Here is a 23,827-nt window from a genome sequence, read left to right on the forward strand (position 1 = left end):
CAAGCACAAGAGCAGCATCTGACTCCTGCTTTCTGCCCTTTGTCTCCTCTCCAAACCATCCTCCGTGGAACACAACAAACTAGTCTTCAACAGCCAGCTCTCTCCTACTCAGGAACCTCCAATAGCTCCCTACTGACTGCAGGACACAAAACCTCAGTTTCCTCGTCTCTAAAATAGAGACAGTAATGCTTGGAAACCTTCCTGCAGCATTGCTGTGAGGCTCAAATGGGATCCCGTCTGTAAAGTACTCTGAGAAACATAAGGCAAGCTATAAATCATTATTACTTGTGCGTGTGTGCGCACACGCGCGTGAGGTTCAGTGTGTGTGTGTGTGTGTGTGTGTGTGTGTGTGTGTGTGTGTGTGTGTGTAAATCCTCATCACCGCCCCTGCCTCACTAGGCACACTGGTAGGTAGCAAGTTCAGAATCAAGCCTCTTCTAGCCTTTTTGTACCCTCCCCCAGGCTCCTGGTTGTGCGCCCTGGGCCAAGCAGAAAAGGCCAGCCTCTCCTCTGAGAACAAACCTTCAAATACATGAAGCCAGCCATCCCCCCAGCCTTCTCTTTTCCAGGCTCCAGCCTTTCTTATGCGCTAGGGATGCCAGACCTTCAGCCTAACAACAGAGGCTCAGGGGCCTCCCCAGGGGTCACAGGGCTTCCTGCTCACTACCAGGTCTCCAGAACTCCCTAGAGAAGCCTCAAGATTAGGAAAGGCCCAGACACTGCTGGGCCTGGGAAGCCCCTGGGCAGGTCTCAACACAGACTGACTAGTACCTGTCCCCTCTAAATCCACATCCACACCTGTGGCAGGGGCAGGCTGGGCAGAACATGAGAAAGTCTCCCAATAACTTTGCCAGGCCCCTCTCATCCTGTCTTCCCAAGGTACAGGGGGAGAGCACAGTGTGATGACAGATGTCAAGTGCTGTGGGAATCTCATAGACTATATAAATGCCAGTTACTGTTACTGCTGCTGCCACTGTTGTTATCACCTTTGCTATGGGGCTTAGAGTCAAGAAGACCTGAGTTTGGATTTTGCTTGAGACAGCTGTGCGTCCCTGGGCAAGTCACTTGAACCTCTGCCTGCCTTGGCTTCTCATCTGTAAGCTGAAAATAATCATAGCTCCTCCCTTCCAGGGTCAGCAAACATAGAAAGCTCCACACAGATGTGACTTGTTTTACCTCGGGTGACTCCATGACCAGACGGTCAATCTCCTCAGGGTCATCCTGCAACTTCTCCAGTTCCTCCACCGTCCGGTCCTTCAGTTCTTCCATCGTCCTCGGGGAGCAACTGCAGAAGAAGAAGAGAAAGGACTAAGCCTCCCATGACAATTGTGTCCACGACAGGGACAACAGAAGAGGGCTTCCCAGGAGCCCCCTTAGTCCTGTCTGTCAGGCGCTTCTCATGGCCCTGGCCAGTTTGGTTCTGCCAGGAAACTCTGATCTCTTCCCAAGAAGAGCGAAAGGTAGAAGGGAAAGGGGTCTGAGTCACTGGACAGGGCCTTGAAGACCCTCTAGTCCAGCCTTCTCATTGAGGCCCTTGAGGTTCTGCCAGGCACACACAGAGGGTGAATGTTACAGAAAGGGAAACTCAGGCACACAGGGGTGGGTGGGGTGGTAACTTGCCCAGGCTCACACTAGTAATACAAAGCTAAGCCACCATCCAAACCCAATGCTCCTTCCATTACACAATGCACTTCATCTAGCCAACAGAAGAACAAAGTCTCCCATCTCCTGAATACAAGGTGACTGGGATCCCTGTGGAGGAAGAGGGCAAAGGCAGCAGGTGGGGGTGGAGGGACAAACAGCAGCAGGAGAAACGGTTCCCCCAGGTCCCAGAACTCAGCAGTGCTCTCACACCCATTACTTTGGCCAGGCAGATTCTATTTCTGTCCTGGCCAGAAATACTTTGCCCGTCCCCCACAGAGGCATTTCCCCGCCTTGGTCCTGAGCCTCAGGCAAGCTGTCTGTTATATTTAGCTATGAACACCTCGGGTTTCCCCCAGGTATTCTTCCCAACTTCGAGGGCCTCACTGATGGCCATAGAAACAATCCTGCTGTCAAATCTGAATTCTTAGCTGAGAGAACTGGGCCCACATATGACCCCGGGGCAATGAACAAAGAACCCAATGGCCCAGATATGGTGGGAGCTGGAAGGATGACTGGCCAGCCACATCTTGGCCACGCTTGCTCTGTGGTCACCTTGCTTCGAGGAATATCAAATCTCAATGTGACCCAGCCAGTGCAAAGTCACGAAGGATGGCCAGGGAGAACAAGAAAGAGGAAGGAAGGGCCATCACCCTTTGAAAGCCAAGCCTGAGGTGCCATGGCCTAACAGCCCTAGCTAGCAGGATCAGGAGCAGAACTCTGCCTGGTGGGTGATTGTGCTAATGTGTTTGTGGCTTCAGATGAGACAGGAAGGAAGGCTGGGGAGGTAACAGCAAAGGCAGCCCCACTGACAAACTCCCCAGGAGGCAGAGGAACAAGGCCCTGCCGAGTGTCTGGGGACCCAGCAGGTCTCCCAGGAAACACAGGCCAAGGAAAACAACAAGCCCGCTTTCCATTGAGCTGAAGGGGAAAAAGTCCCCATTGCAGAGGGCCTGGCACCCAGCTCCCCAACTGTGACCTGCCCATGGGCCTGGACACCACCATGAATGGGTTAATACTGGGCTATGGCCTCACATATCTACCAGAAAGCATTAACAGCAGCTACACAGGTGGCCAACAGAAGAATAAACCATCATTGCTGGGCTACAGAAAAGGCAATACTTGCTAAGTCTTGAAGGAAATGAGGAGTTCCAAGGGGTGGAAGGGAAGAAGGAAGGCATGGAGCGCTGCGAAGGAGGAGCAGCCCAAAGGCCCATTAGAGGGGAGCAGGGCCTTGTAAGGCTGTAAAGGAAAAGCAGCTTGGGGCCAGGTCAGGCTGGGGCTGCAATGAGGGATGGGGAGCCAGGACACCCCACCATCTGGGCAGTGGAGCGGCCATCATGGAAGATCACGAGAGGGTGAAATGGGCACTGGCAGGTCAAATAGTGAGTGGGCAGCGGGAGAAGCAGCAAGAGAAGCCCGCTTGGAAATGCAGGCCCTTGGGCCTCGGCTTCTTTCTCAGCGTGGAAAACCAAGGTGCTGAATGGCAAGCTTCCTCTCTGCAGTACAGATAGATCCTTTGGAGATTCAAGATGTCCCTCACTTTCTCCCTGGGGCTAAGTGCCACACGAAATCTGCTCAGCTATTTGAATAATCCCATTTTCTATGCACAAATCTAAGAATTCAGCCACTAGCCAAAGTATGAAGGAAACTGCATTCCTAATCACATCATACTTCCTTAAATACAGATCTGACCACGGCTCCCACTGAACAGGCCCCTGCAATGAAGCCAAGTTGACCTTCCCTCTGTCCCTCACTTTCCCACTTCCACGCCTTTGCGCTGACCATCCCCCATGCCTGGCACACACTCCCTGCCTCTCTCGTCCTTTAAGATGCCATAGCCCCCTCCTACACAAAGCCAGTGCCCTCCCTCCCAAGCCAGCTTGTACTCAGCACTTGGTATAGATTAGTCTTTATTCTCTTTATGAGTACTGGGTCTCTGAGAATGGAAGCTCCTTGGAAAGGGGGATTGTTTTCTTTGCACTTGTATGCTCAGCATCTGGCCCAATTTCTGGCACACAGCAGGGGCTTCATATTTGCTGCAAATATTCTTTTTTATGTGGGATGGCAGGGGTGAGGGGCAGGGGAAGAATTTGGTGATGTAGAGATCATTACAAAAGTATTTTTAAAAAGAACCACTGTTGGCATTCTCTCTAGTGACTGCTGTGGCTTCCCAATACACTCTCCGTGGTAGAGGAACAGAACCCGGGTAGAGAAGGAAGCCCAGAGGGTCAGGTTTGAAGGCATGCACATGACTGGCTGGAGGTTCTGAGAGGAAGTGACCACAGGGAGGGCCACAGGGAAGGGGCAGCAAGGCAGGGAACACTCTATGTCAGGACAGCCGTTTAGAGAAGGGGGTCCTTGCAAGCTGAGAGGATGACAGTGGGAAAGCCATCTCCAAGTATGTGCAGGGCTGCTGTGGGGACAGGGAAGATGCCTGTCCCGCTGGGCCCCAGGCAGCAGCACTAGGGTGGTGGAAGTGAAGCGGCAAACTGAACCTTGATGGAAGGAAAAACTCTGTGACAAGTCAAGCAACCAAAGAGGAGGAGAGGCTGCCTCCCTGTGAAGGGCCCTGTCGTGGTAGTGACAGTAAGGGTGGCCATGACAGTGATAGTAACAGTGGCAGTGGTGGTGGCAATGATGGTGACAGTGGCAGTGGCGGTGACAGTGATGGTGACAGTGGCAGTGGTGGTGACACTGATGGTAGTGGTAACAGTGGTGGTGACAGAGGCATTGGTGATGGCAGTGATCGTGGCAGGAACAGTGGGCTCCCCTTTGCAGAAGGTTTTCTAGTGCAGCTGGCAGACAACTCGTCAGGCACAGGAGGACGGGGATTCCTGTTTTGACATCCCACTCTGGGCTTCAACACTTTAAATGGCTCCTTGTAGCTCAAAGGGTCTGTGATGAGGGTAAGGATGACTGACAATTTACAGCATGTTAAGATTTTCAAAGCACTGGCCATATGTCATCTCATTTGATGTTTATAATTACCCCAGGAGCTAAGATGCAATTACACCTTTATCACTCCTATAACAGGCTCCTCTTCTCCACAGAATGGACTGTTTGTAATTGGGGCTCAGGGCAGTTAGGTGACCTGCCTGTGGTCACACAGCCAGGACCCAAATGCAAGGCTCCCCTGCCTTCTGTGTCCTAGGATACCTGAAATCTTCCTAACAATGAACCATCTGAGAGTGGAAGGCTGAGCTCAGGAGAGGGGAGGCTCTCCCGTCACTGGGGACCTTCAAACAAAGGCCAGATGGCCACTTGTCAGGGAGATTCCAGAGACGTTTGTTGCAGGTCAGACTAGGTGGGCTCTAGGATCCTTTCCAACCCTGAGAGAGCGCGCTGGCCTTCAGCAATCTGCTAGGAATTTGTAATCCACAAAACAGTTCAGCCTTTCTTTAGCGCCACAGAAAAGAAAGAGAGGACGGAGGCTTTCTTGACTCATGCTGATAACCATCTTTTCTGTTCCCCAGCTGGGAAAGAAAATTGGCGATGGCAGCAAATCCAGAAGGAAAATATTTTCATTATCAGAATGAAATGCCTTTTTTCCCCTTAATCTGACAAAACAAGGCTGCCTCACTTCTCACCCCTGGACGCCTTCACTGAAACCCACTTCATTTCAGACTCCAAAAATGACCCTTCTGTGTCTGAAACAACCCAAGGACATTGAGGATTCAGAACAAAAAGATCTTCGTTTTCTCAGCAGAGTAACTGTCAAGTCACTTAAGCTCTCCTCAGCCTCAGTTTCCTCATCTCTAGAGCAGGACTAACAGTACCTAAAGTGGCGAGGATGGCATGAAATAACATGTGAACAGTGCTTTGTAAGCCTTAAAGTGCTTTACAGATGTCAGCTATCACTGCTCTAAAGACGGTCCAGGAGAAAAGACGCGCTGCGTAACCATGTGAACCAAGAGGGCCGGCAGTGGGGCCCTGGCGATGTTCTGAGTTTCCTGCTGCTGTGCCCTTTGTCCTCGTTGGGCTCGCCCTCATTTGTCATCGGAACATATCGTAACAGGTATAGACGCGGCGCCCCAAGAAGGGAAGGACCGGCCAGAGGTCAGTGCTGGGCCAGCGTCCTTTCTCCTGCTCATTGTGGTCTTCCCTCGGACCAGGCTGCAGCCTTGCCCCTCCAGCTCCGGCAGATTCAGACCCTGGCCCCGGCCCAGTGGTCAAGGAGGCTCCCAGTTCTTTACTTTTTTCACCCATGGCCTTGGGCCAAGCACTTCCCCTGGCTGACTCTCCATTTTCACTGGCTACAAAACAGGGATCACATTCCCTTACCTGACCCTAATGTTCCTTTCCTCCAAGAGTGAAGCTCTTTGCAAACTCTCCCATGAATCCACACACTGGTTCTCTCTGAGGAAAGGTGTGCGGGGGTGCCTAACTCTGGACAGCCGACATCTCCATAGCCCTTGGTGGTCTGCATGCAGCCTTCCTCCAGGGATTATCTCCACTTTATAGATAGGGAAACTGAGGCTAATAAGCATCAAGGGATGGGGACGGGGATGGGGACAAGGCTGGGCACCCACCTGTGATATCACCTCACTGACACTCAGGAAATCCCTTTAAGGAAACGCCCTCTACCAAAGCAGGTAGGCACTTTCTCTGCAGCTGATCATTTCAGAGTTCTCTACAGCAGTGAGAACGAAAGTGATTTAACTGGGGGGGGGGGGGCACGGGAGGGAGAGAGGGAGAGAGAGAGAGGAAGAGAAAAAGACACAGAGATGGACAGACAGACACACAGGGACAGAGAGACAAGAGACAGAGAAGGAGAGAGAGATGGGAAAGAGACAGAGACAAGGGAAAAAGGAGACAGAAACAAAGAGAGACTGAGACACAAAGAGACAAACAGGAAAGAGAAAGGTGAAGAGAGGGAGAGAGAGAGAAGGGGGAGACAGAAGGGAGGAAGAAAGAGGAGAAGAGAGGAAGAGGGAGACACAGAGGAGAGGGAGAGAGAGAGAAGGGGGTAAGAGAGAAAGGAGAGGGGAGGGGAAGAGAAAAGAAGGGAGGTGACAGCATCCAAAAGGTCTGGGCATTAACCAATGTGTGCCATTGTATTCACAGGGTGCGGTCAAGACGTTGTAGCATACCCAAAGCACACTGAGATCCTCAGATTGCAAACCCTTAATAATCTGGTTCTTCCAGTGGTTGATTTTGCCTCCTTGTGATGTGTCATTCCACGCAGGCCTTAGCGAGGACAATCAGGCACCATTCAGCTCAGCCAACCTACAGTCTCTAGGTTGTCATTCTCTTTCTTTCAAGAAGTTCTGAGCTCCCCACGGCCACCTCCTTCACGCCAACAACACAGCAGCACTGAAAATGCAAGCCTGGGTTTGAGTTTGGCCTTTTCCATTTCACAAACTGGTGAGGGAGGATCAGGGGAGTGCAATTGCCCGAGATCCCAAAGTCAGTCATTAAAGAAGCCACAAGTGAAGTCCACCTTCTCCAATTGCTTCCTGGTGTTTACATTTATGTTCAGGTCTCTTGGTTACCTTAGAGACATGTAAATCCCCCTTCTCAAAATCAGCCCATCGTGAGCCCTAGGTTGTTTGATCTGAAACCTGATTTAGGTAATTCTGATTACAAATATATGAAAAACCTTATAGATTCTGGCTTCTAGATAAGAGAGTCATGGGGGAAGCGGGCTGCCCAAGGGGGAAAATAGAGGGCATTAGGACAGCAAGTGGTTAATTGTGGAAAGCCCTGTGTGTCTGGGAAGCTGGACCACCTCTCCCAGCTGCTTCAAGACCCTTAACTAAGGACCTCGGTTATGCTGACGCCAAACCCTGTCAGATCCAAAGACTGCGGCGGAGTTTTCTCCCAATTATACCAGAGGTCTTGTCTGGAACTGGCCCCATACAGGGCCATCGGTTACTGTTCCCATGTTCCTTCCATGTCACAGACACTTGGGGGGAGGGGGATGCCTCTTCTTCTGAAGTTTGGGAATTGTACCTGTTCACTCTTCCCCCCCAAACTGGGAAGTCCTTAATCTTTCCTCCAATTAGAAATTAAGATTACCTAGAATTATATTGTTTACTTTTAATTAATTGGCCTTACTTATACAAGTGTGTCTCCCCTGCACCAGGGTCCGGGCCTAAGCTGAGGAGGAGTCTGGTCCTAGTTTGTTGGACAATTGCCCTCAGTTGCTTAATAAATGGCTATGTTGGGAAGATCAAACGTTGGTTTTCCCAGTCATTTAAGCCCATTAACATTATAACATCTTAGTAGTCAGTCACTAAGCATTGTTTAAGCACCTACTATGTGCTCTTGCAGGTTGCCTCCATGTGGGCCACGAGAACATGGGGGTCACAGAAGCCCATCACCACACGCGCACCCTTCTGCCCAGGAGATGGGGACAGGCCATAGGCAGCTGACCTCCTCGGCCTAAGTCACAGAATTATCAATCAGGGAGGTGAAGGGACCTCCCAGTCTAACATTGTACAGATGAAGGCTCTGCCTCTTCCTTCTCAGACAAGTCAACATGGGCTGATGAGGTGTGTGAGTGTTTTGAAGGGGGTGAGGGAGAGTTGATGGACAGGTGAGAGGAGGTACAAGCATTGGGGTGTTCTCAGAAGGCTGACAGGTTCCCAAAGCCTCCAAACGACCCATTAGAAACAAAGGGGACAGTACGCAGACCGCCCCCTTTGGGTCCTTAGGAGTTCTGTGGGGTGGAGAGACTGGCTCCTCAGCGACTCTTGCTCTCCAGAACAATCAGCGACTCCTCCCCATCTCAGCTAAATGCCCCTACCCAGCCTGAGCATCTCCTAGCAGATCTAGAAGCACAAGGGCTGATTATCAGCACCAGTGACACTTGGGAGAAAGCTGATGCCATCTCTCTCAATTCCAGAGTGAGCAAGGCAAGGCAGATGAGGCGTGAAGCACCCGGCAGACAAAATCTAAAGCTGAAAATAGTCGCAGATGAACCAGATTCGTGGAAGTCTGCCAGGTCAGCTCCCAAATCTGTTTTCAGAACAGGCGGCTTCTCCCCACCCCCAGCTCTTCCTCCACAGGGCTCAGTAGGCCCTGGCTGGCCCTGCCACTAAAGGACCAGGTGGTTCTGAAGACATTAGGGACCTCTCGCTTTCTTGGCCCTTAAAACTGCCCTGTCCAAGGCCAAGGACAAAGTCTCACAAAGCAAGAATAAAATAAGTCATCATTTGCTAACAGATGGCACACTAAACCAGCATTCCTCTATCAGTGACTCAGTCTGGTCACAGACCAGACTCCAAGAGATGTATTTGAAAAGGGAGGGTGGGGCCTACACTCCCTCCTAGGAAGAGCCTGAAGAGAGCACATCAGCGTGAAGTCCTCTGGGAGGATGTGATATCACCTGGAACGTGACTCCTACCATCATGCAAGAGGGGCCCTAATGTGGGTGATCTCTGTGCAAGAAATGGTGGAAAAGGTCTCAGGGGTGATCCAGAAAGAGTGAGCCAGTCACATAGCAAAGCTTCATGGACAGACAGCCCAAGTACACACTGGGACTCCCAGAATATGAAAGGCCCTAGGGAGGGCCTCTGGCATGGCGGGGGTGGGGGTGGGGGGGCATTTCTAGAAAAGAAAGAGGAAGAGCACAGGAAGAGAAAGCATGGACAGGATGGCATCTGCACTAAGGGAAGCACCCACACATTGCTGGGATCCCAGAGGAGCTGAAGTATTTGGATGCCCGGCAGCACAGAGCCTGGATCATGACGGCTCTATGAGAGGGTCTGAGAAACAGCTCCAGAGAATGGAAAGGTGCAGCTGGAGGAGTCCCTGTGGCACCTTGACCCACACTGGGACCACACACAAGGAAGTCATTTAACCTTCATGGGCCTCATTTTCTGATCCACAAAGTGGGAATAAATAACACCTAAACTATCTTTCTCACTATGTTGCTTTGGGATTCAGATGAGATAACATGCCCATGTAAAGTGCTCTGGACAGCCAGGTGGCCTGGTGGATAGAGCTCTGGGCCTGCAGTCAGGAAGATTCATCTTCCTTTACTCAAATCCAGCCTCAGACGCTTCCTAGCTGTATGACCCTGGGTAAATCACTTCACCCTGTCTGCCTCAGTTTCCTCATTTATAAAATGAGCTGGAGAAGGAAATGGCAAACTACTTCAGTATCTTTGCCAAGAAAACCCCAAACAGGGTCACGGAGAGCTGGACTCCACTGAAACACCTTAACGACAACAAATTGTTCCAACGTCTGGTATTGTTAGTGAGCCGGCAGGGATCCAGCCTCAGCCCTGTCCGCAGCCTGCAGGAACCGTGGCTTGAAGGCTCTCTGCTAAAGCCTGCAGCAGCATCTCCAGCTTTCATCTTCCAACAGCCACTGGCTAATGGGCTATTTTTAACCTGAATCTCACTGGAGGAAGAATTGTAAAATCTCTTTTAGATTTCCCAGCTCTGACCTGTGGTTTCATAAAAAGCCTCCGCTGCCCTAGCAAGTGGGCAAGCTGAGCTGTGGCCCTGGCCTAGCCTTCATCAGGCCTCCTGGTGATGTCACAAAGAGCTGGGGTTGCCTTGGAAACCTTCCTAAGCCTCCCTCTTTCTAGCCTATGAGTCCTCTTTTCCAGGTAGGCTCCAGCTATCAGTGTCATATTACTTGGTTTTCCCAGCACGCTGATAAATGGGCTTGATCCTAATCAGGCTGGGGCCCAGCCTCCATGCCATGCTCTCTGGGCCCCACCTCCTCCCCACAAGGAAGCCAGACACTAGCCCTGTGTCCCTCAGCTGTCCTCCCATCCCCTCCTCTTCTCACTAGGGGAGCCCTGGCTTTACCCTCCCCCTCTCTAGTTCCCCTTTATGTGTGGCATTTCCCCATTAAGAGCAGAGACAGAGATCTTGCTTCCTTGTTTTTGTATGCCCAGCACCCCTAATAAGCACTCTTCCTTATCTCTGACGGTCAGGAAAATCAATGAAACCAGCACTTCCTCCTCTGCACTCATTACTCCTTACAGAGATGGACTGCAAACCAACAGGCTCTTCTTTCAAGAAATTTTGGGGGTTTCCCCCACACATTTGATACTTTACCATTTGGAATGGGGGCAGGGCATCTGAGAGTGCCAGCATTTCCACAAGCTTTCAGTAAAAATGCTGATGGGCACCAACCACCAAACCTAATCCTACTTGGAGTGTTTGCAGGAGGACAAAGTCCTCTCCTCCCCACCCCCCTGCCAGGCGGGCCGGGCATGAAAGCACGTGCAGATGAGGACAGCCAGGCTCTCAGAGCTGGTTCACCCACAGGCCACACTGGGAAGCTGGGTCACCTGGTTCCAAAGGCAGCACGGATCCACAGAAGCTGGTACTAGCCTGAAGAGGGGAAAGGGACGGCTTCCAAACCTAGGTGCAACCAGATCCACCCAAAAGATCTTCAAATACCTGTCAGTGCATGCAGGAGCAGGCAGGCAGGGTGGGTGGGAGATAGGGAAGTCACCCCCAAGTTACAATCCCCTCTGGCCAATCTTTCAGGCAGTTTCACAAGCCCACATGGAGCGTGGGTTACCTCCAATCCTTATGGCCTTCACCTCAGGGAAAACTCCAGGCTCCCCTCCCTCATGAGCAGGGGGCTTTTCACAATGGTAGGAAGGAAGACTGGGGATAAGAAGCCTGCCTTTGCAGCAGCCCAAGAAATCCAGGTACTGCCCGCCAATCACTTCAACAGACACCAGAAGGCCTCGGACAATCTATTTATCCAGCCCCTTGGGCTATATCACTCTATACCAGGAGGTGAAATAACTGTTTCACTTCTGATATATAACCATTAATAGAAATGCAGGCAGCTGGATCCATAGCTCCCAAACAGGATCCTGGAAGCCCTTCCTGGGCTGAATGATCTTGTCTCACGCTTCTGTCCAGGCCCATATTTCCAGGTGCCCACAGGAAGTCACTGCAGACTCTACACGTGTGACACCAGGCCCCTCATTCCTTGCCCCCCACTGCCATCAGGGGTCCCACCACTTCCCCACTCAGCCAAGCTCAGACCCTGTCTTGCCTACAGCCACAACGTCCAATCGCTAAATACTCTGGTCTTCCTTTAGACCTGCTCTCCTATCCCTTTCTATTTCCTCTGCCATCACATCGACTCACCCTCACTACTGCAACGGCCTCCAAAGCGGTCTCCCTGTCTCTGGCCTCTCCCCTTCCCATCATGCACAGCAGATATAATGTGGTATGATGGCAGCTTGGTGGTGCAGTGAACAGAGAGCGCTGGGCCTGGAGCAAGGGAGACCGGAGCTCAAATCTGGCCGCAGACACTTACCAGCTGTGTGACTATGGGCAGGTCATTTCACCCTGTCTGCCTCAGTTTCCTCATCTATAAAATGATCTGGAGAAAGATATGCCAAACCACTCTAGGATCTCTGCCAAGGAAACCCCACATGGGGTCATGGAGTCAGCAACCATCACAAGTAATGGAAGGAGTTCAGATTTGGGATACGAAGGGATCCCACCACTGTGCCTTAGCCTGAACCTTAGGAGAAAATGGAATGATTACACCACCTCACCATCCTTATTGGAAATGATAGCTGGGAGTCTACTGAAGGCTCTCTGCAACCTCTAAAGCCTACAGGGATGGCTTTACCAAGATTATCTATCACTCATCTCAGCTCCTGCTCCGGAGTCTACAACGGGGCCCTCATCCCACTCCCCAGTTCCATCATCTCCCCACCATGCCCATTCTGCTCCAAGCCGGACTTCACACAGTCCCATACACAAGCTAAACTCTGTTTCTAACCTTTGCTCACCTTAGTCCCCGTGAGGAGGGTGTTCCCCCCCTTCACTGGGTTCATCCAGCCAAGACCTACCTCCTCCACTAGTGACGGCAAGGACTGGTTTCCATTTATCCTGTGGCTCCCTCAGTGGCTCCCACAGGGCCATGGGCACAGCAGGTGCTCAATCCTTGCTAAATAAGGGGTGCAATGTAACAACCACGTTGGTCTTCATAGCTCCCCTACTTAACAAAGTTGTCTGCTCTCCTACCGGCTAGCCAGGGTCCTGAGCTTTCCCTGAAGCCCCCAGGCTCCATCATCGGCACACTCCCCTCTTCGCTCTCCCAGCTCAACCACTTTCTTTCTACGTTCTGGGAGGAGCAGAAACATGTTAAGACCCCTCTCTTGCTGTGTCAATCAACAACAGAATATAAATTCTGACCCTTAGAGGTGACCCCAATCACCTTTCTAGTTTATAGTAAGTCAAAAAAAGAAAATGAAAAGGAGTTTAATCCAATTCAATGCAGAAATGTCCTTGAAGGCTCCTCACAACTGCGTCATTCCAACGACTTCCAGAGACCAACAGCTCCCTCCTCCAGGCCAGGGCACTTTTTCTCTCAGGTTATTTTAGGATTCAGTTGTATTCTGTTGCCTCGGTGGTCTTTGCTAGGCTTCATCCACGTGTCCAATAAGCACAGGCTCTGGCCTGGGCCTTCTTCTCTCCTCACCCAACGCTCTTCCACGTGCTGACCTCTCAGCTCGCAGATGATTCTGGATGTCAGCCCCAGGTTCTCTCCTGAGGGGCACTCACACATCTCCAACTCAACCTGTCTAATCCAGAATTCTTTCTTCTTCCCACCACCTCGCCACTGGGCCAGGTTCATGACCTCCATGTCCTCCTATGCTCTTCCTCTCCCGGTATCAAATCTGTCACCAGTCTGGGTTTCCAGACATCTCTCCAGTCACACCACTGTTCCCCTAGCTGAGACCCTCAGCGCCTCCCATTTAGACCACTTCAACAGCTCTGTAACAGGTCTGTGTGCCACGGCTCCTGGGCAGCACAGTGGACAGAGCCCTGGCCCTGGAGTCAGGAAGATCTGAGTTCAAGTCTTGGCCTCTGACATTTACAGCCGTGTGACCCCGGGGCAAGTCATCTAACCTTTCTATGCCTCAGTTCCTCATCTGCAAAACGTGGATAAAACCCACACCTACCTTCCAGGCTTGTTGTGAGGAGAAAGCACTTTGCAAACCCTGAAGTGCGCTAGAAATGCTGTTATCATTGTCCCCACCTACCTTCCACTCATTTGCCAAAATGATCTGTCTAAAACATGGGACTGACCATGGCACATCCCCTGCCCAACGAACTGCAGCCGCTCCCTATAATGTCCAGGATCAAACAGAAACACCTCCATTTGTCATTTAAAGCTTCCCATAGCCCAGCCCCTCCCAGATCTTCTCATCCCTTTCTCCCCTCCACAGCTCCTCAGACACAACACATTCTCTGTCTCCCATGTCAGTGTCCTTCATTGGCTGTACCCGATGCCCCCAGCCCCCCACCTCTCAGTTTCTCTGGCTTCCTTCATGAAGAAAGCCGCTCCCAAGTCCCCAGGCCTTTCCTTCTGGGATGCCTTCCATGTACTCTGATCTATCTCGTAGACATCCAGGTATTTACACGCTCTCTCCCCTGCTAGAACGTGGCTTCTTCGGTGCCAGGATGAGTTGGGGATTTTGTCATCGGCTCTCAGAGCTCTCTGGCTTAATGAATGCTTGTTGACTTAAATCTGCTCCAAGGCTCCAACGAGACAGATGGTCTTATCTCTTATAATAATATCTCATGGACCTGTCATTTCATGAATGTGACAACTGCTCCTACCATGGTGACCACGACTCCTTTCTAACTTATTAGGTTGCCTTTAAAACTGACTAGAGACCAAAAAATCCATCCCCTTCCAGCCACCCTGGCGACGGCTTCTCCAAACCCAGAAGACAGTCAGTCATCACAGGGCCCACCCTCAAAGGCCAACCCTGCCAATGTTGGTACTTCCCTGGGCCGAGGCCCCACCAGCATGGGCATCGGAAGCGAGCTCTGGTGGGTGTGCTAATGACGATCAACCACAGCAGCTCACAAAAGTGTCTTCCTCATGACAATCCTCTAAAGTAAGGTCATGTTAAGTACTGGGCCCATTTCACAGATAAGGAAAATGAGGCAGAGTCACACAGCAGAAATGGCATGAACTCAGATCCGCTGACTCCCAGTCCGGCCGCCCACTGTCCCTCATCTGCTTCCATCTACAGGAGTCAGGCACACCCCTGCTCAGACTGGGGTTGAACCCAAGTGACTCAGCACCCCCGAAGGACAGGATCTGAGTAAGCAGGACCAGCCAGAAACCCCAGGGCCTGGATCCCGTCCCCAAAGGCTCGTTTAGGGTCCAACATAGTGACAGCAGCTTCTCGCCCAAGTTTTCTGGCCCATGACACCAATACAAAGTGGCCACTGAAAGACCAGAGGCTGAACAACTGTCCCAGGTACCAAGGCCACCATATGCCAGGGGCAGGATCCACCTGGTCCATTCTGGTTCTGTCAGAATTACAAGCAGGCAAAGGGTGTGGTGAAGCACTAGGGAGGGCAGGGAGGAGGGAGAGTGGCTGCTCCAGGCTCAAATCTCTCCAGTCTCTGGTCACATGCCCTGACCTTTGGACCCAGTAAATAAGCACTTTCTGTGGGACCCCTGGGCCTCAGTTTCTCCATCTGTGAAATGGGGGTGATACCGTTTGCATTAGGCAAGCAGTGAGGAAAACACCTTGTCAAGCCATCTTAGCTCCCCTTATCCAGGTACAGGGGCAATGCTGGGGGATGAGCTGAGAAGAAGCCCCTCAAGGGCACAATAAGCTATCAAACCCTGCTGCACCCCCTCTGCATCTGCCTAACACACCAGGACCCCACCCCTTTGGTCTCATCAGGGGAAGTGCCTGCCTGAGGCCTGCCCACTTTGTCTGTTGGCCTGGGCAAAGAGACAGGCAGCTGAAGAGCTGAAATACTTCTGGCGCCTTGGGCCAGAATGGATCCGTGGTCTCCTGTCAGGCAAGCTTTTTTGCAGATGTCCTGCAAAGCTTCAGGCCTCCCCGCAGGTTTCCTCCTAGAAGTCTGCAAGCTGAAAATCCACTAAACGAGAGCCATCTCCTCAATACCCCGTTCTCTCAGTCTGCAAATGCCCTACTAACAGAGGCCAGCATTGTCGAGGCAGTGAGTCTCTGCCAGCGTCCCGATGGTACGGCCCCTGGGACACAGCACACAGCAGGCATTCAGAACGGCGGATGGGCAGAAAGAGGCAGCGGCGGGGCATCTCCCCCAAGGAGCCCACCCTGCCCAGCTAGTCGGAATGCTCCCTGTGCAGACAAAGCTAAAATAGAGCCAAAACAAGAAACACAGGAAAGAGTAAGACCCACATGATAGAGAACTGTGTGACAAAGAGAAATTGCAAAGGCCACCAAACAGGACCGCTTGGGGGGCTTTGGCCAAAAGACTCAAAAATTGAGAAAAACGAGCAGCCTTCAGTGACGGCCCAGAATACCAAGAGAAAAAATCTTTCCCTCTCCATTTACTGGCTGAGTGATTCTGGGCTAAGTCACCAAACTGCTGCCTGCCTCGGTTTCCTAAGGGCACCTACCTCCCAGGGTTATGAGGATCATGTAAAGAGCTCTGCACACCACAAACCTCGAGAGAAATGCTGGCTATGACAATGGTCATCACTTGGGCAGCCATCCCCCCCAGCTCCCAGCACAAAGTTCATACCTGTCCAGAGACTGAAGCTGGGGACAGCAGCCCAGGAAAAGGCAGTCCCCAGCAAGGTCCCTTTCTCTCCATCCCCAGCTCTGGCTTCCATCGGGCCAAGGAGAGGTGGCCAGGGTCTCGGACAGGAAACAAAGGGGAATGGCAGCACAAAGCAGGGGAGAGGAGAGGAGCAGAGAATGCAAGGGGACCAAGGGTGGGAGCTGGAGAAAGGAGCAAAAGCTGAGGCTGAGGCCAGCGGGGCAGGGCTGGTGCCTATGACCAAGCTTTGCATCCTAAGGAGCTTTTGTCCCCCAAGTGATGCCAGTGACAGGCAGGCAGGAGCTTGGGACCAATGCCAGAAGCCTCAGCAAGCTGGCAAATAACACTGGGCACCCAGGGCAGCACCCATCCCCTGCCTCGAGGTCATCTGCTCCAGCTGAAGCCCAGAGAGAGCAGAAGCAACATGGCTGAGACATGATAACAACCACTCACTCATGTAAAATGCTTCAAGATTTACCAAACAACCTGGGCAGGAAGGTCATTATCCCGGCTTTCTGGATGAGGAAACAGAGACCAGAAAGGAGAAGTGAGTTTGCCCAAGGTCTTGCTGGCTGCAGGATGGAGTGCAGGGGCCCTGACTCGGGCTCTCTCCCCATAAGCTCAGCCCTGCTGCCTGCCTGGGGGGAGTCAGGGGGGCCGGCTTCTTGCTCACTGACTCCCTGCAGACCTTCAGGTAATAATTCCCCTAGGCAAATGCAATTTCCTCCCTCAACAACAAGAGAATCCATCCGTGATGTCCGAGCTCCCTCTGGGAGATGGCCAGTCACCATCATGCGGTCAGTGAAAAGCATTTATCAAGGGCTTCCTGTGTAGGAACCACACTTCCAGGTACCATACTGAGCAGTGAGCACAGAAAGAAAGGCTCCCAGTCTAATGGAGGAGACCAAGATGGAGACAGGGCACGGCTGAATTAACGAGCAGAGGACAGGTGTGGAATGAAAGGGGCCCAGGAAGGCTTCCTGCAGAAAGCAGGGTCTGAGCTGAGCCTGGAAGCAGGGAGCAGGAGTGAAGGTGAGGACAGCCAGGCCTCGGGGCTTCCCCCGGTGATTTCCCCCAAGGCTGGCACTTTCCCCCAGGTCCCCTCCAAGCTATTCTGCTTACACGTGGTTCCTACAGGCAGTTTGCAGATTCTGCCTCAGGTCTGAGTGTGAACCCTCAGAGGGCAGGCTGCTTGAGCCATTCTTTGGATTCCCAGCTTTAATAGAGCGACTAGAATACAGCAAACACTTAACTGATGCTTACTGAATGAGGGTGACTTTCATGTTCTAAAGTCTCTGATAGTCCATGTTCTCAGGCCCCTCCCAGCACTGACATCCCCTGTCCTGAGGCCCCTCCCAGGCCTGACATTCCCTGTTCTAAGGCCCTTCCTGCAGCTCTACCATCCCCTGTTCTAAGGTCCCCCCCAGCTCTGACAACCCCTGTTCTCAGGCTCCTCCCAGCTCTGACATCCTCCATTCTAAGCCCCTCCCAGCTCTGACATCCCCCGTTCTAAGCCCCTCCCAGTTCTGACATCTCCCGTTCTAAGGCCCTCCCAGCCCTAACATCCCCTGTTCTCAGGCCCCTCCCAGCTCTGACATCCCCCGTTCTAAGGCCCTACCAGCCCTGACATCCCCTGTTCTAAAGCCCCACCCAGCTCTGACATCCCCCATTCTAAGCCCCTCCCAGCTCTGACAACCCCTGTTCTCAGGCCCCTCCCAGCTCTGACATCCCCGGTTCTAAGGCCCTCCCAAGTCTGACATCTCCCCTTCTAAGGCCCTCCCAGCCCTAACATCCCCTGTTCTAAAGCCACTCCCAGCTCTGACATCCCCCGTTCTAAGGTCCCCCCCAGCTCTGACAACCCCTGTTCTCAGGCCCCTCCCAGCTCTGACATCCCCCGTTCTAAGGCCCTCCCAGCCCTGACAACCCCTGTTCTCAGGCCCCTCCCAGCTCTGACATCCCCCGTTCTAAGGCCCTCCCAGCCCTGACAACCCCTGTTCTCAGGCCCCTCCCAGCCCTGACATCCCCCATTCTAAGGCCCTCCCAGCCCTGACATCCCCTGTTCTAAATCCCCTCCCAGCTCTGACATCCCCTGTTCTAAGCCCCTCCCAGCTCTGACAACCCCTGTTCTAAGACCCTCCCAGCCCTGACATCCCCTGTTCTAAAGCCCCTCCCAGCCCTGACATCCCCCGTTCTAAGGTCCTCCCAGCCCTGACATCCCCTGTTCTCAGGCCCCTCCCAGCTCTGCACTCTGGGCTCTCGGGGGCTTCCCCAGGCAGGACAGCGTAGCGCCCTCTACAGTCGAGGTTCCCCTCGGCCCTGACGTTCTATGCCCCGTGTTCTGGGTGTGCCCCAACTCAGAGGTTTCTATGTCCTCTGTTCTAGAACCTGGCTCGGTTCTATACCCCACGTTCCAGGTATCTCAGGCTCAGACGGTTCCATACCCTCTCGCACAACCGCTGGGGAGGGGGCAGGGTCACGTGCGCGGGATGAGGGGAAGGAGGGGTGAGGGTCACGTGCTCCCCTCGCCTCTCCTCTTCCCCCCACCCCACCCCGGACTCCCGGCAACGCGGCGTTAGTCACGCGCCCCCTCCGCCCAATCACGGCGCTCCGCCAGGACGAGGCTGGCGGCGGAGGAGCTTGGCCCGCGCCGCCCCAGAGCCCCCTCCCTAGCCCCACCCCCGCACGCAGCCCCCGGACCGTCTGCCCGGGCCACCCACCTGCGAGTCTCGGCAGTCGCTGTCACCGCCGCTCTCGGCTTAAGCCGCACGTTTCCGGCCCGGGGGTGGAGTGAGGCGCGCCTGGCCCCGCCCCCGGATGTGACGCCACCCGGACCCTGCGTCCCCCTGCCCTGCCCACTTGGTCTGCTTTCTGGTTTTCATTCTCTTTGCTCGGAGTCGCTGTCTCCCCCCACCCCCCCCGTCCACGAATACTGGTACAGTCCAAGAGTCCGAAACCGGCCCCTGCTCCCGCCCGAGGTGGTCCCGTCGGCCCCGCCCCGATCCGGGCCTGCGAATGGAGTCTCCGCCCCCAGGCCAGGCGAATTACGGGAGTGCGCCTGCGCGAGCCAATCCAGCCCCACCCCCGAGGCCATGCTGTACTTCAGCCCGGAGGAGGGCGGGGGCGGGGGCGGGGGCGGGGGCGGGGGCGAGACCCAGGGCGGGGCCCAGGCTGGAGGGGCCGCGGGGCTGGGCACGATCTGGAGACCAGAGTGCACACGACCCCGCCCGGCTTGTTGCAACCACCGGCCGGGCTGGGCTTCAGTTCACGGTGGCCCGGCCCCCAGATGGCCAAAGCCGTCAGGGCTGCAAGCATTTATTAAGCGCTTACTGTGTGCCAGGCATTGACTGTGCAGCACGGGGCAGCACGAAAAGAATGAGGCGCTCTGCAAGTCACTTACCCTCTGTAGGCTGCAGTCAGGCAGCAGGCATGAAGTACTTACTGTGTGCTCAGTGACACTGCCGCAGTCAGGCAGCATGCACTTATGAAGCACTCACTGTGTGCCCGGTGACACTCTGGGCTGCAGTCAGGTGGCAAGCATTTATGAAGCTCTTACTGTGTGACACTCTGTGCTTCGGTCAGGCAGCATGCATTTATGAAGCGCTTACTGTGTGCCAGGCTTCTCAGTGCCGGTGTTACAATGAGCATGAACAGTCTGTGCCCTCAAAGAGGGAGATGATATGTAAATGACTGGGTCTGCACAAGGCAGATGCAGAGACAGAGAGGCCTCTCAAGGGAAGGCAGGAGCTGATAGGAGCCCAGTCTGGAAAGAAGCCAGGGAAACCTGGGGTAGAGTAAGAGAATTCATATGTTTCTGAGGCCTGTAGAAGAGGGATCAGGTACTTCCTGCTGGACCCCAAAGGCCAGAAACAATGCATGGAAGTTTCAAATTCCAGTCAAAATACATTAGGTGCCTACTGTGTGCAAGGAGCCAGAGATACAAAAACATTCCCTCAAAGAGCTTGCATTCTACTGGCCCATGCAGCATGGAGACAGACAGTAAGCAGAAGAATCTGGGGGGAAAGAGGCCAATTTCAGCTCTTTGTGAGACAGAATTTGAACCGTTAATTCTGTCTCAGTATTTAATGGTCTGTCTATGAAGGTAGTGAGCTCCTCATCACTGGAGGTCTTCAAGTGAAGATGGACATTGAGGACAATGAAAGGAGATTCCTGCCCAGGAAAGGGTCAGCTGGTCCTCCCACCTCTAGACCCTCGAGATGCATAATGATATGATAGAAAACGCAGGAATTTGAGTGGAGAGACTGGAATTCAGATCTTGACTCTGACGGTGGTTATGTGACCAGGAGCGAGGCACTTCACTTTTCTGAGGTTCCCAGACCTCGCCTGTGAAATGAGGGAGATGATGCCCACAGGCTTGTCCCGAGGGCCAGTGTGGAGGTCCATCAGGGGCTGAGTCAGAGGAGCCTGGGCTGGAAGCAGCCTTAGGCGCTTGCCCTCTTCCTCCCCAGCTTGGCATCTTGGAGGAGGTGATCAGGAGGAAGGGCCACCGCCTATCCCAACCACCCGAGCAAAAGGGGAGACAGGAAGTGGAAGCGTCTCCCTGAAACCCCAACAAAATTCAGTGGGAAGTGAGGATGCGAATGTGAGGCACGTGGTCCACAACAGAAAGCTCTGTGTGGATACGAGGAGGGCTATGCTTTTCGACAATGCCCTGGTCACTTTCACTGTCTATGTGTGTGGTTGGTACACAATTGTTTCATGTTGTCATCCCCATTAGACCGGAAGCTCCTTGAGGACGGGGACTGCTTTCGCCTTTCTTTGCATCCCCAGCACTTAGCTCAGTGCCTGGCACATAGTATGCACTTCATAAATTCAATTAATCGACTGACAGGACTCTACAGACCCATGGAGGGGGAAGGTGGGGGGTGGGGCAGAAGGGGGTCTCAGAGGAAACTTTCTGGCAAAATAAACTTATAAATAAAGCTCGAGCTTTGTGAACCTGAGCGGTCGGTCATAAGTGGAGCGGATGGTCATCCTTTGGTGAGTGCTTAATACTGAATGAATGAGGGCAGTGAAATACAGAGGGGGAGGTCCCCAAAGTCTGCCCTGTAGTGCCTAGTGTGAGAGTATCACATGTGAAATCCAGCGTACCCAGAATATGGAGGCAGCCAGGTGGCGTAGTGGATGGAGGCAGGAAGACCCAAGTTCAAATGCAGCCTCAGACACTTACTAGCTGTGTGGTCCTGAGCATGGGCCTTAACCTCCATCAGCCTCAGTTTTCTCATCTGTAAAAAGGGGATAAGACCAGCCCCTACTTCCCAGGATCAGATGAGATGATAATTGTGAATAAGGCCTAAGCACAGTGCCTGGCACATAGTTAAGTGCCTAATAAAGTTTCTTTCCCTCCCACATCAGGATAGGGCCTGTCACAGTTAGTGTTACTAAAGAAGTTCAGCTTGAATGCTCCCGAACACCAAGAGAGGGGCTAGAGGGGCTGGCTGAATCAGGCAAAAGAAATTGGACAGACAGAGCGAGATAGAAATGGACAGGAGACTGTGGGAAAGCCGGGCTGGGAGAGGAAGGGAGGGGTAAGAGGAGCCCACCTCCTCAATTCCTTCTCACTTTTCATCACGCTTTTCTACACATGCACATGCACATGCACATGCACACGCGCACACACACATGCGCATGCGCACACACTGGCACACACATGTTTACAGAGCAAACCTTAGAGGCAGGCAACTGCTGATTCACAGGGACTTACTGGACACCCAGAAGAGGTCTGCCACCCCCAACCCAGGCTGCAGCTGTGTTGGCAGCAGCAAGAGAATCAGTCCTTGGGGTCCTGCCGACTCAATTGTATTCCAGAGTCTGGGACATAAAATGCTTTGAGCATCTCTAATATACACAGTGCAATGCATTACAGCTCTCATTTTGCAAGCACTCAAATGATTATTAAATAAAGGAAACACATCTGGGAATTCCAGGTTTATCAGCTAACATTATTCCAACCAGGGTTGGATAGTCAATCAATGAGCATTTATTAAGCACCTATTATGGCAGGCTATGGGCTGGGCACTGGGGAAAGAGAAAGAAAGAAGGAAAGGAAGAAAGAAAGAAAGGAAGAAAGAAAGAAAGAAAGAAAGAAAGAAAGAAAGAAAGAAAGAAAGAAAGAAAGAAAGAAAGAAAGAAAGAAAGAGAAAGAAAGGAAGGAAGGAAGGAAGGAAGAAAGAAAAGGAAGGAAGAAAGAAATATAGAAAGAAAGAAAAAGAAAGAAAGGGAAAGAAAGAGAAAGAAGGAAGGAAGGAAGGAAGGAAGGAAGGAAAAAAGCAAGCAAGCAAGCATCCCTGGTCCTCAGGAGTTTCATTCCATCAGGGGAGGCAAGATGTACACCTACCTGTAAGTATCTGCAGCATAAACAGGAGTATAACAAATATAAAATAAATGCAAGGGTGGGTGGGAGGGCAGAGCACCCCATTCACAGGGTACTAAAGAAAGTTCCCCTTAGGCACAGGGTCCTTTCCTTGTTGGGCTCCAGATTCTCAGTCTGTCTGTAGCTCTCGATGCCCGCCCGGCCACCAGCTGCTGGGGCCCTGGAGGACAAGATGAGGACACCAAGGAGAAGTCGCCCCACTCCCTGCAGACCCTTTAGAGCTCAGAAGGTCATCCTCCAGCTGAGAGGAGGGAGTGGTGGGGAGGGAGACCCAGCCTCTCCTTTCGCTGGAGGTGGGGCCTCCTCAGAGGTGAGCTGCAAAGCCAATCTCTCTAATGGCTCCAGTTCTCTAGCAAGATAGTTTATAGACCACCCTGGGGCCATGGCCAAGTTTCTTCAGCCCATGACAATTCACACTGGCTCTTTTCCAGTTCCCACCATGTCAGGAAGCACAAAGCCAATGAGGGGTTGAGATTACATGATGCTTAAGGTCCTTCCCTGCTCTACAGCTATGGCCCTAGACCTTTGGTAGAGGTGACTTCCAGTGAGGAATTTCCCTCTACCACAATCTTATAGAAAGCAAACAAATCCATCTAAAATGTCTCAAACAGGAAACACAGAAGAGTCACAGTGCATATGTTTTCTGCCCACAGTGACAAGGCACTTTATCTTTTAGTGTCAGAGTGAGTGGTGCAGCAGTTGGTGGCTTCAAGATCAACAAGACTTGAGTTTAAGACCCACCACTGCTACATACTAGCTGCATGACCCCAGAGTGTCTATTTGACCTCTCAGGCCCCATGCTGCTTCTTCAAGGCTGTAAGATGTAGGGCAGGGACCACTCTGCATCGTTAAAGGAAGTTCCTTGCCAGAATTCCCTACATGGATGAACTCAACTGTCTGGAAGAAGAGGAGAGGAGAGAAAAGGAAAGAAAGAAGAAAAGAAGAGAAAGGAGAGGAGAGGAAAGAAATAAGAAATGAGAAAAGGAAAGAAGAAAAAGGAGAGGAGAGAGGAAAGAAAAAAGAAAAGAAAGAAGAGAAGGGAAGAGATGAGATGAGACAAGAAGAGAAGAGGAAAATATTCACAGGTGAATTTTACAAACTATTTCAAGAGCAATAAGTTGTGACTACATAAACTCTGGGAGTAGTTATAGGAACGGCAAGTGGGATTCCTGAGGGGAACCCCATCTACCCCTTAAGGGTCTGGGAGCACTTCTGAGGAGAGGGAGGGCTTTGCTGATGCTGTCATCTAAATACCCGTTCTGGTATGTTCTCCCCAATATCAGTCACC

The 23,827-nt window shown here is 52.5% G+C and overlaps 1 protein-coding gene across 2 annotated transcripts in view; it reads right to left on the reverse strand.

Moving 5' to 3' along the window:
- The window catches only part of VPS37C (VPS37C subunit of ESCRT-I), a 29,372-nt gene extending 10,418 nt beyond the window's left edge, over positions 1-18,954 (reverse strand). Inside the window, exons 1-2 of one of the 2 annotated variants that reach the window (XM_036763308.1) lie at positions 18,866-18,954; positions 1,177-1,285 (exon numbers count right to left, since the gene is read on the reverse strand). In XM_036763308.1, coding sequence (XP_036619203.1) covers positions 1,177-1,269 — 93 coding nt within the window. In that variant the 5' untranslated portion in view covers positions 1,270-1,285; positions 18,866-18,954. Of the gene's footprint in view, positions 1-1,176; positions 1,286-16,626; positions 16,637-18,865 lie in introns of those variants that run through there. The other variant, XM_036763309.1, reaches the window with a different exon arrangement.
- Between the last annotated feature and the right edge of the window lie 4,873 nt (positions 18,955-23,827).

The sequence above is a fragment of the Trichosurus vulpecula genome, chromosome 6, assembly GCF_011100635.1.
Source record: "Trichosurus vulpecula isolate mTriVul1 chromosome 6, mTriVul1.pri, whole genome shotgun sequence".
NCBI lineage: Eukaryota > Metazoa > Chordata > Mammalia > Diprotodontia > Phalangeridae > Trichosurus > Trichosurus vulpecula.